Source organism: Mizuhopecten yessoensis, unplaced genomic scaffold (genome assembly GCF_002113885.1).
Source record: "Mizuhopecten yessoensis strain PY_sf001 unplaced genomic scaffold, ASM211388v2 scaffold7069, whole genome shotgun sequence".
NCBI classification, from domain to species: Eukaryota; Metazoa; Mollusca; class Bivalvia; order Pectinida; family Pectinidae; genus Mizuhopecten; species Mizuhopecten yessoensis.
Genome location: NW_018406865.1, coordinates 45,230 through 58,085, shown reverse-complemented (window position 1 = coordinate 58,085; position 12,856 = coordinate 45,230). Strand labels below are relative to the sequence as shown.

The 12,856-nt window shown below is 34.1% G+C and overlaps 1 protein-coding gene across 1 annotated transcript; it reads right to left on the bottom strand.

Moving 5' to 3' along the window:
• Positions 1–6,174: 6,174 nt before the first annotated feature.
• On the bottom strand, positions 6,175–7,964 carry LOC110453045 (sulfotransferase family cytosolic 1B member 1-like). Its single transcript, XM_021501864.1, has 3 exons — positions 7,935–7,964; positions 7,440–7,626; positions 6,175–6,290 (listed from the first exon to the last, which is right to left on the bottom strand). The coding sequence occupies exons 1-3, from the start codon at positions 7,962–7,964 to the stop codon at positions 6,175–6,177; spliced, it is 333 nt and encodes a 110-aa protein (XP_021357539.1).
• Between the last annotated feature and the right edge of the window lie 4,892 nt (positions 7,965–12,856).

Here is a 12,856-nt window from a genome sequence, read left to right as displayed (position 1 = left end):
TTGTGTCCTACGTAAGTTGCCTGTTACGATCATGCAGTATGACATGCATGTTCTCAGTCCCTAACTTACAGAGGTGACCCAGAGACATGTGATATCGTTTTGCTTATTGTTTTATACTGATTTTCAGTGACTAATACGTGGTACTTTACCTTTTTCAGATTTTCAAACCTGAGAAACACTATCTTCAAATTCGGATTATCACACACCGCGGCATTCTCTTGTATTGGTAAACCATGATCCACCGCATGATATACCTTCATTAATTATTTTTTTTTAAATCTTTCAAATCGACTGTGGCATTGTAATTCGTAAAAAGAAGTCATTTTATAAAATTTGTAAAAGAGTTGTCATTATTCTAACAAAACTTAAACAAAACAAAACGTAAGCGAAGCGTTTAAATTAAAATAACAAATTACATTCTTCAGTTAGGAAGGCTTTCAGAAATCCATCAAAGTTGCCAACGTAACTGGTGCTTTTGATGTTACACATATAAGTGTGATATGAGCAAACCACGTCCTTTGGGTTCCGGAGCACGTAGATAAGCTTAAGTTTTCCTTCCATTGCTACCTTAGGAATGAATGGGTAAGTAAGATGTGTGGCAAACATCCTAGGAGACGACATTTCGTTAAGCACTCCAACATCATCAAATTCAATCACCATTGGAGTCCCGATGTATTGAAGGGTCTTCGTTTGTATCATCCTGGCCATGTTGAATACCCAGTGTGTACCTTAAAAAGATCACCAGTTTCCAGCATTAACACATATTTGATTTCTATTTGTTTTTATCAAATCGAAGTTAAGTTAATGCATATTTTATGAAAGATAAAACAAGAGATTCGGGCAGCTCCATAGAGGTGAAGAGATTTCCTAGGGGAACAGTATATCTATCATCTATATGCTTCTATATTCATTATCATGAGTTGTCAGTATGATAATTCTGAAGAAGAAGTTGAGAACGACTTGAAATAACTACAGAACAACTTGAGAATGAATTTCCCTTTCGGGAACGTTTTGTTTTCTAAATAAGAACGTCTGCTCGCGCCAGGTGATGTCCTGAACTGGATATAGTATGCACACAAAGGTGATTCACGTAAGAAAATCATGATCATTATACAATTGCAGCGAAAATATATTGTGAGGATAACAACATCATTTTAAACGTATATTATTGTTTTTTTAACATCTTTCTACATGGTTTTTAACGTTAAAGATATTACTCGCACGTAGATAAAGTACCGAGTCCACCTGCGGCGGCTTCTCGATTTTATCTACGTGTTCCCGTTGAGACTATTTCATTTTTGTTTTGTATACATAACTGGGTAGAATTTGTCTAGATACAAGTCAATGTAGGTACTTCCATTATATGTCTGTAAACAGATTCCACGGTTCCAACTTTATAGCTTGTTAATGTGGTGTTTCACATGCTAGGCTAATATGTATTTTCCAAAAATGATAATAACTTAAAGTTTCTGTGCCGGAATTTATTTGATTAAGAAGTACACATGCTTGTACAAAATAATGCTACATTTTGTATATCTCAACCGTGCAATTGTGTGTCAAACACTCAATTACCATTAAATTCACATTAAAAACCTACATCCATTAAAAGTGAACATGATGTTATGTTTGTATTAAATTGTTTTTAATAACATTGTGGTTTTTTTACTTTGAAACATCAATTTTGATAAAAAGGTATTTTTTTCTAAAATCAACAACAGGATACAAATATGCATCAGAAGCAGCAGAAAAGTGGGAAATTCAATATTTGTTTCAATCTGCAGTTGGTAGAGGACACACGAATTATATTAAGACTTAGTATCTCGTTATGATATATAGTCTGCACATCTAAATGTCAAAACAAGAATAATACAATCGTTTGCTTTCATAATACAATGAAACATTCTTCTAAATGACTCTGAAAATGTCCTTAGATAATCCTACCATTATTTGTGATAAGTTATCCCTATTTCGTATCGTCCGGCCTGCGAAGAGAACGACATACATCAAAACATCTATCTTGCCGATACTACTAGGCATGCTCTGGAGATGATGTTCTTGTAATACAAGTAGGTAACAGCAGTTCATAATATTCTACAGCTGTCGTATGATGTACAGATATAACAAATTTACATTATCAGTCTTTACATCAGCTGATGAAACGTCGACATCAGTATATCCCGTTCGATCTCTGCAATGGTTTACAGCTTTAAATGTCCCAATGAATATGTAGGTGTTTATAAGTATCCACGAATCCCTAATAACCCCCAATTTCTCCAATATACAATCTCTGACGAAGTGTAAGGTCCGTACATATCACAATTCCATCACAAGTATTACAAAAAAAATTGATTCCAACTTTCTCATATTCTCTGTTTGTGTGCCTTAGCATAATGAACCTTTCCATCAGGTGATAATTTGTACCTATAATGGAGCTTTAATTTAATTTTAAATACAAATTATTTGCATATGATAAGTCAAGCTTGGGATGATACATGTATCTTTATTTTTTGGCAAGCAATGTCTTAATATTATGGTCATATATGTGTAAACCTGCGTACTTCATGGAACGAGAATTACTAATGCGAGGGAATAGATATGTAGTTCTGTCCAACTTTCATGTCCCATTAAATGTACACAATTTATTTATTTTTTAGATGTATTCTAAGCGAACGTGCATTACATACATACACATAATCAATTAAAGAAAATATATTAACACCAATGCTTTTACATCTTTAATGAGTAAATTTAGTCACTGTCGATAAAATTGTCAAGTCGCATAAGACGAAAAATGTGTGTCAAAATTCCAATAAAAGGGGAAAAGGACAGGGGAGAAATAAAGGTGTTACAAAGTAATACCAACTGGCTGTCAGAACCAATTAACACTTGTTGATTGTTATTAAACAAATTACCATCATTTTGTTGGTTACAATGGCAAATAACTATTATGGATAGAGGTTGCACTTTTATATCGACAAATATTTAAACAATTTATTATATAAAGATAACGTGTTAATACCTATTTACGATTCAGATTATGACAAAATAAATTAATTCATTTAAATATGATATTATAACATATAGCAAATCATATAACTTCTTTGTAGTAAGAATGTACCGGAAGTTCAGATTGTAGTTTATGGGTTATTACAACATGGTACATACTGATATATCATAATATATTGCTGTAAACATCTCAATGACCGCTGTAACAAAATTGTACATGGCGCACACAGTCATAAAAATGAAGGTTGAAGCATATGTAAATGGGTATGATGGTAGTTATTGAGTATTCATACGCGTATCCGATGTATATCTGTTAGGAAATTTCTGTCCAACTTACCTGATTTAGGAAATGTACAGAGTAACACATCATCAGGTCTACATCGCAGAGACGCTACAGTGTCCAGCTGGTCACAAACATTACCAGGATTTTTTTTATGGAATGGTCGTCCCTGGTAACGCTTGAATAAAATGGTATTTCCCTGGTCGTCAGTCTTGTTGATTAGTTCCTTGTTGATGGTACATTGTTGTTTTTTTTACCAACTGTCGCTGTTCAATTCATATTTTTATAGGTGTTCAATATGAAATGATGTAAAAAAAAGGAATATCATAAAAATATCAATAAATTGTTTATTCGTATTCATTATTCTTTTTGATCAGTCTAAAAATCTTATTGGATTTCAAACATTTTTATTTCACGTGCCCGTGATTACCAGGATGCATAATCAGTCCAACAGTAAGGACACAGTCGGTACTAAATCTGATCAAAGCAAACACGATCTTTCGGCTTGGACAGAAATTACGGAAGCAGAGCTTGCTATGTCGGAAAAGGATATTTGTTTTACTCCGATGGCAAGACAGTTTTCGCTTAGAAATTTCCTCTGCCATAAAATATATATTTTTATATTGAAGTCATTTATCAAAAAGAAATTATCCAAAGAGATCATTTTTATGATAATCCCGACTGTAACATTTTGATATTATAACTGACTTATAATATCTTGATATTATAACTCAATTTTATGTTAACTTTTTGTTGAAATATTAATTAGATTACATTACGTGTATTACGTTACCGTGAACTGTACTTACTAATATAAGCCGTCCGGAGTAAAACGCGTCGTGTGTCACACAAGATCGATTTAACAAAAGTTTACTGATGTGTGTGTAACATAAAAAGGTCACGTGATCTTTATACCGCCCAGTCCATGTAAAAGGTCGTAACTGACACACTGACAAACAAACTGTCTCGAATAAAGGAGATCACTGAGTTTGGAGCACAATTGTCTATGTATCTCTCTGTAAGAATATACGTTTGAAATTTAAAAAAATAGTATTTTATGTGAGAAAATATGTCCTATTTTCAACGTCGTTTAATATTGATATACAACCGTGTACGACCTTTAAATGTTTAACTATTATTTTCCGGAGGGTTAGTGATGACTAGTCATTATTCTGACCTACTAATCGAATATAGGACAAGTATGCGGCATATCAACATTGAAAGGGTCGTAAATGTCATTTAAGACCAGTATCCGGATCTGTCATATGTGATGGTAATTTGCTTCTTATTACAGTTGTACTTTAATAGATTATATCAAATATGATGTAAAAAAAAGACCAAGGCTATCACATGAGTTAAAGAATTTATTAAAAGTTGCATTCAATATCAACAGTACCAGTGAGAATCAATAAGACACATGTTAAGCTTTAACCTGTTTTAAAATTATACATTTCCATTATGTTTTAAACGCGTGATATATTAAACAAAACAAATGCAAAGAAGAATATAAATCACCTAGAAATTGGAAATCCTGAACAATTCAACATATACATGTACACATATATCTATATTTTCTTTATGTTATTCTTTGTTTATTTCTGTACTATATTTCCTTTGGTTATCAATATAGACCACTGCTTTGATAAAAAAAAAATCTAGGGAAAAAAAATATTCATATGAACGCATGTTTTAAATAATTGTATGCCGATAAGAATTTTTTTGAATGGTACTAATTTATCTGATTTTTGTCCAAAACAAGAAATAACGAAATTCTTTCAGCTGTTTTGTTATGAAATATTAATTTGATTTAATAGCCTTCCAGGGGTTTTGTCTAAGCAACTTCAGCTTCGTTTTAATTTCGAAACTCTTGTGTTAATACATTATTATATATATGATTGAACAATACTATAAACATCAACGCAAGATATTCAAAAACCAAAATTCCAACTCAAAATTGATGAAACTAAGGCAAAATATGAGCAAAGGAAATATTTAAATGGAGACCATTGAAAAAGTACCAGGATAATAAAACAAGGTGTTCCGGAAGGGTCAGCGTCTTCAGTTTCGTCGACGACACCCGCCATGTAAATCTAGGTCAAATCAAAGTTATGACACGTCCTGATACCAAAAACTTGGCAATACATACAAAGAAATAAAATATTTCCCTACGAAATCGTGATGGCGACTATAAAACTCACCTCTAGTCTCCACCAACCTGCATCTTTGAACAAGCGGTGTTGAATGCATGTACAGGTGAAAATTAAAATAATTCCAACTAGAATATCTCAAAACACACATACCCGGTAAAATTCCTTACAGTTTGGACTGAGACTCAGATGCTTTTGAATTTTGCTCCTCACTGTCCTATTTATACTGCATTTCTAAATGTCTGTGTTAGTTGGGGGTTTGTCCAAAAATAGTACTCAGATCGAGAATCGTGCTCAGAACGAGGTCAGGTGTATAAACTGTATATGCGAGCTTGACGTTGCGTTCCGTGCAGTTAATGCAGACTTTACAGAGTGATTTAAGTGTTGCTTCCTTCAGAAATTGATATTGCTGGATGTCACATGCTATAATATTATTCCGGTAAAAGTACAAGTAAAAATCAATTACGCTGACAACATATAAATTGCAAAAAGCTTTTAACTTGTAGGCGTGTCAAAATGGAAAATGAACAACTTGTCGCATGGTTTTTTTCAATGACGTCACACATCACATGGTCATGTACATCTACAAGAATGATATACAGTTTTGATTATCCTTTCTGTCAGTCATCTGTATTCCGTTAGTTACAAGTATTGTTGGTTCATGTGAGAGTATAACGTAAAATAATGAACAAATGTGGCAAAAACCAAAATTAAACACTTATGACCAAATATATAATTAATTCACTCGTAGACAAGATCAAGATCGACTCCCATGTCACTCATCTTCGATTTGTAGACAGCGTCAAATACTTCATTCTGTGACACAGTGAAGACATTCTTCCAATCACCAACAATCCCTGAATTGAAAATAAAAACAAATTATTTAATATTATGAAATAAAAGTGTCACATTGAATTTCTAACAATGTTAATTGTATTTTGGAAGTGATGAGGAAAAGTATACTATTTACCACCTTATAAAGGTAATGTAAAATAAGCAACATTTCAACAGATGTAGAACATATCTCCTTAATATGTTCATGCAAATTAATGTTTAATAATAGTTTCACAAAACAATGCGTTGGAGATCGTGAATATTATTTTTTACGTGTTCTACCATGTTGGCGATGAAACGTTACTTTTAATTTGAAATAATCATGAAGTATCAGGTGACAGACACGTACATGCATGTTCTGTTTTATCAAATAAATTAAACACAACGCTCTTCCAAACAAGCGATTGGTACGGGTCTTGTTTTTACATGTTTGCCTCGTCAAGTAAATATCTATGTTTTTGCGGCACACAACTAAGCAAAACTAACAGATTAGCACGTTAAGCGTGTGGATTGTAGAAGAAATGAAAATTAGGGTTTATGTAACAAATAACTGCACGCTCATAGAAACTATCTAATTTACATAATTGAATTATTGTGGCCAGCCACGTTGCTGTCGGCAGTGATGCAGACACGAAGCACATTCCATTTTCAGATGAAATAATAGATATACGAAGGGTTTCTTTGTATATCATATTGGAATATACAACCCAACATTCGATACTATCTAATCCCTTCCTTATTTTTTGTGTTTCATCATTTATATTTGTTGTTAAATATTCCACAATATTACACGCAATTGATTTGAGTTTTTCTAACTTCTTTATCAATATTTGGACATGTTTTCATATATTAAAATCCAATACTTGTATCACTTGTCAGAAACGTCTGATGCATTATTAATTAATTATGAGAAAAATATTTAAGGAATCGGTTTATGATGAGAGTGCACTCCGGTTTTTTGTGTTATAGCTCCATAGTATGGAAAAATATATTCAAGTTAAACCTTATAATTTAATCTACTATACACAATCCCTGTGGAAATCCACTTTTCTCTTAGAAATTATTTACGTTATGGGCTTATAACATAAATTTTTAAGCCAATGAAAATGCTTGTTACAAGCAAGATTAAATTATAAAAAAATATATATAAAAATGCAATTTAATCAATATACCTTTCCTATAAATTGGCATCCGCCCATTATCTCCATGGTGATTCCAAGTTGTGGTTTCACCAGCACGTGTTTCATGTTCCTTCTTCAGGTTTTCAAATGTCACAGTACTTTCTACATTTCGTAGAAAAGTTTCGTCGTAATCAACTTCCAAAAAGTCTGCTATTCGCAATATATTCCGGTAAATGTTCTGAAACAGTATAATGCTTATTAGACCTATATTTGTTCAGTTTTCAGTTTATTTATGATAATGTTAGTATTCTAAAGTTCACTTGCAATTCAATGGCTGGGTTGTTATAGTCCAATTTCTTTTAATATCATAAAATTGTTTTAAGCCTCCAAAACAGATTCTTTTTAAATATTTTCAAATACAGACCATGGACCGTTTTTCTTGTCCGTTTAAACGCAAACGTAACGCAAACGCAATGGAAACGGAACGCAAACGTAACCGAAACGCAACTGAAACTCAACGTAAACGCAACGCAAATGCACACAAACCGTTTGGTTTAAACACGCCCCTAAACGCATCTCATAGTAGTCATATTTAACGGACTAAGATTTAAATGTACTTGCTCGCGGAAGCGAGTCGGTCTCTGACCCTAACTCTGACCTCTATTTACCTTTACAGAGCTCGCGTGTTATTTGCACAGCGACGGATGCAGATGTACTCATAGGTAGTATTTTCCCCGTCAGCACTAAAATAAAATATAATTTGGAACAATGATTTTTCCGCCAATATTTTGTGTTTATTGATAATTCGTGTTCAAATGGAATTAATCTTCTAATGACATGCATTTGAAACTCAGCAGTACATTACTTATTTACACCTAATCAGTTAATCTACACGACGCAGAAACACATTCCTTTATATGAGTTCATAAGATTAAAAGTATATTTGATGTTGGTGGTTTTTCACTTATCTTTTTTTTTAATTCTTTATTTTCCCCAAATATCATTTCAAGATAACGTTACGGGAATAATCTTGAACAATGGTTCTTCGATATCAACAAATCTAGAAAGTTTTATTTTTTTGAAGTTTCAAATTCTGAATTTGTTGTTAAAAAAAAATATTGATCTATTTGTTGGAAAACAATACAACCCAAACTAACTAATGTACTTGTAATTGTTTGTTTTTATTTCAAACTAGGTGATAGCAAATGTTCAAAATGAGATAGAATTGAAAACTTTTAAATATTGGATATTAATATCATTATATTTATAAAACAAGTAAACGTGATGAGTTATATTACAAATTCAACTGAAATGCTGCAAGCGAATTCCGTGTAATTATTGTTTTTTCTTAAAATCGTCCTTCTCTACTTGGATCTCAAACAGGTAAAATTCTTTTGATATTCTCCTCAGTGCTACTTTAGTTATATGAGCCTTATCTTGACATACATCTTACAACACAACATACATGTATGCATTCTATACACCCTGTTACGCTTAATCATGTTCATTGCTGTTCTTCAAGTTACACATTTGCATTTGTATGAGTGATTTGATTGAACGTATATTCATACCGTTAGATTAACTAGATTTGAGAATTGAGGATATTTTAGTGGTTAACATCATCTCTCGAAATAAATGCCACCCCTCCTTCCAAATACACCCGAGAGATGATTTAAGCCTCTCGGGTNTCGGGAATTTGTCACAGTTGGTTTGTTTGAACGTATATTCATACCGTTAGATTAACTAGATTTGAGAATTGAGGATATTTTAGTGGTTAACATCATCTCTCGAAATAAATGCCACCCCTCCTTCCAAATACACCCGAGAGATGATTTAAGCCTCTCGGGTCCCTGTGGACGCAGAGACGTCCTTGTTATTAATTTGAAATTACGCTATAATTATATCTGTATGTGCTTTATGTATTTTTTATGTATTTTATAGTTCCGTCAAGATTCAAACAGTGTGTGGGGGAGGGGTTGGGCGGTATCGATGTCATCAGAGACGTATATACTACGCTGTATTGCATTCGTATGGTGGCATATTTCTGCCATCGTGTTATTTAAGGTCGCGTTACGGAAACACGACTTGTCGAGATAATTATGTCAACAAGTCGTGTTATTTCATTTCATTACATTTTGTCGTTTTCTATTGGCAATTTTTAGATATTTTGCCAGGATTGCTAAAGGACCTGTGTAAATCGGCAAAAAATGGACATTTTAAAACAAAATGAAATTAATTGTCTATATCATTTAAGACACACAAAAACAAACTCTATTTCTGTTTTCTTACCCTGGTATTTGCCAGTTTCTATACCTATTACAAGACTCGATCGACTATTCAAAAATAAAAAACATCAATCCGTCCAATCTTAAATTATTACCTGACAACAGAGACATTTATATTACATGCGTAATATATAGGTCTCAGTCGACAATAAAGTAATATATTTTGTCAACATTTATACCATTTACAACAGATCAATTAACACTGACCAATGGCCGATTGATGTTATCGTTCAAGTTGTGTTACCTACAGTTTATAGTTCGTATTAATCCTTTAAAACTTACCAAAATATTAAAACAGATTGATTTGGTTTATTCGCGTCTAATTATGAACATTTTGTAAAGCTTAAAGGATTTTGGCCACGATTTTTCATAATTATATATGTTATGGTCATGTGATGAAAAAAACGTGTAGTCACCGAGACCCCGTCTCTCTCGGTACCCACATGATGGACAGGCCAGGTGACGTCCCATCTATATCTGCATATTTTGGACTTGGTACAAGGTCACGTGAAGTGGTACGTCACAGTGGCACAGCCTATCCGATATCCTATTCATTACGTGTACCCATTCTGACACGCTCTTCACATATTTTCTGCACAAGTAATGACATCATCAAATAAATGTTGTATGGGTAAAATCATCAATCGACAAATAAAGATATCAATACTGTTCTTATCCGAAAGAGAAGTTAAACATTCAAGTCTGAATCACGGAAATCCTCGGGCCAGCATCAACTACAATCAATATAACTTCAAGCTGAGCTATATAATATAAAGGAGTAAATTATCATGCTACAGTGCCCTGTTGTAGCTATATATTTTAGAGGAGACAAGGATAATGTCACAGTCCATGTAATAGCTATATATTATAGAGGAGACAAGGATCATGTTACAGTGCCCTGTGATAGCTATATACTATAGAGGGGACAGGGGTCATGTTACAGTCCCATGTGATAGCTATATACTATAGAGGGGACAGGGGTCATGTACAGTCCCCTGTGATAGCTATATACTATAGAGGAGACAAGGGTCATGTTACAGTCCTCTGTGGTAGCTATAAACTATAGAGGAGACAAGGTTCATGTTACAGTCCCCTGTGGTAGCTATATAATATAGAGGAGACAAGGATCATGTTACAGTCCCCTGTGGTAGCTTTATACTATAGGGGAGACAAGGGTCATGTTACAGTCCCCTGTGGTAGCTACAATGTATATACTATAAACTGTGCTGCTTCGTAGTCAATAAAACTATCTTCACCAACAAAAATATTGCGTTTAGTGAGATAGTCGGTTGACCGTATATCTGAACAGTAATCAGTTCGTGTAGCGATAATTGCAGGGATAAGTAGCGGTACTCTTGAGAGGGATTAACTGTTACTGGTCTACCTAATAGAGAATAAAACAAACGTAGAGTTACCTACCATCTTATTCGCCTTGTGATAAACTTAAATTTATCAAATTTGGATGTTTTACTTCACCATTTAAAACATAATTAAAATGTAATTTTCTGAATGCGCTGAAATGTTTCTCTTTAAATTGATTGATAGTAAAATGAGGTTGTAATATGATGATTAATGTTGAAAAATGGACACCTGCATAGATTGATTTTATTTAATATAGATACTGTACGTTTTCATAGTGTTACTGTTACTGTTTTAAACACAGAAGTGCTCAACTATGTGCTGATGTGTAATCAAAGCTCCCCAACCCCTGATTGGCCTTTAATGTAGCTTGTCTCGTTGCTCGACTGTATATTGTTACATGTGTGAGTCCATGGTCATCTCTTATCGGAGACTGCTGCATCGGCAGTTGTATTCTGATATTGGAGGAACCTACTTTGGGGTCATCTCTGATTGGATACTACTTGCTAATGAGGGCTGTTTTCTGATTGGTGGTATACTATGCATATAAAAGAGATTGATTGTGAGAGGGAGTGGATGTGTGAGAAGAGAAGGGGGAGATGTCCGTGTGAGAATGCAGTGGGTGTGAGTGAGAAATTTTATGAGAGTGCAGTAGGTGTGAGAAGGTGTATGAGAGTGGGTGTTAGAAAGATTGATTTGATGTGAGAATGAAGGTGTATGAAAGTGAGTGAGTAAGAAGGTGCATGTGAGAGTGAGTGGGTGTGCGAGAGAGAGTGAGAAGATTGTGAGTGAATGGGTGTGTGAGAGAGACAGTAGGTGTGTGTGAGAGGGAGAGAGAAGGTTGTGAGTGGGTGTGTGAGAGGGAGAGAGAAGGTTGTGAGTGGGTGTGTGAGAGAGGCAGTAGGTGTGTGTGAGAGGGAGAGAGAAGGTTGTGAGTGGGTGTGTGAGAGGGAGAGAGAAGGTTGTGAGTGGGTGTGTGAGAGGGAGAGAGAAGGTTGTGACTGGGTGTGTGAGAGGGCGAATGATCTGTGTGAGAAAGTAGGAATGTGAGAGTGCAGTGGTGTAAAACTAAAAATTTCAGGAACTCTTTTTTGATCTTAACAAGATATTAACAAAAAACTTCTTGAAAAGTATTTTTTATGTCTTTGCACATTGACTCGAAGGGTGATGTAAACAAAAATCTACGAAGTGAAGTACATACTTTTTAAAGTCGGGCTTTACTTGTTAATAATCAGATCTAGAACACGGGAGATTCCTTCTATGACCTAGTTGATTTTTCCAACTACGGTAGGGGGAACTCTCCCTCCAATACCCTCCACCTTCTCCGTCGCTATGCGCCTAGGACGCTCGACCCTCGGTAAGCATACACTCCGAATAATTATTTGCTACGCCATTGGAGCGAGTAGGTAGTTGAGAGAGAGAGAGAGAGAGAGAGAGAGAGAGAGAGAGAGAGAGAGAGAGGGTGGGGATGGACTATTATATTTTTGAGCTCAAGCTGATGAATGTATGGATAAGTGTAATAGAAGAAAATTATTGATTTTATAATTCATTTCCAAAGCCCAGGAGACAGCTATCAGAATATTATTTTTACAAAACAAGAAGTTTTTCCCATTTTTTCCATTCCTTTTCAAACTTCTCTCTATAAGTTTCTCCTTTGCTATTTGCTATAAATCTTTGTATATTATGGTAGTCTTTTATTGTGTTAACCAATGCATTTATATTTAAGGAGCTATGAAGACAACGCATTTTATATACATATTGTTTAATTATAATGAGTATCTCATTATCAATTCTACCATTAACATTTTGTGTAAGAAATCCAAA

Excerpts from the sequence above, each read along its gene's own strand:
- LOC110453045 (XM_021501864.1), bottom strand. The coding sequence starts at position 7,964 with ATGCGTTTAGGGGCGTGTTTAAACCAAACG. Across the intron at positions 7,627-7,934 it reads GGGCGTGTTTAAACCAAACG|AACATTTACCGGAATATATT; the intron begins GTTTGTGTGCAT and ends ATACTGTTTCAG. Across the intron at positions 6,291-7,439 it reads GATGCCAATTTATAGGAAAG|GGATTGTTGGTGATTGGAAG; the intron begins GTATATTGATTA and ends TTTTCAATTCAG.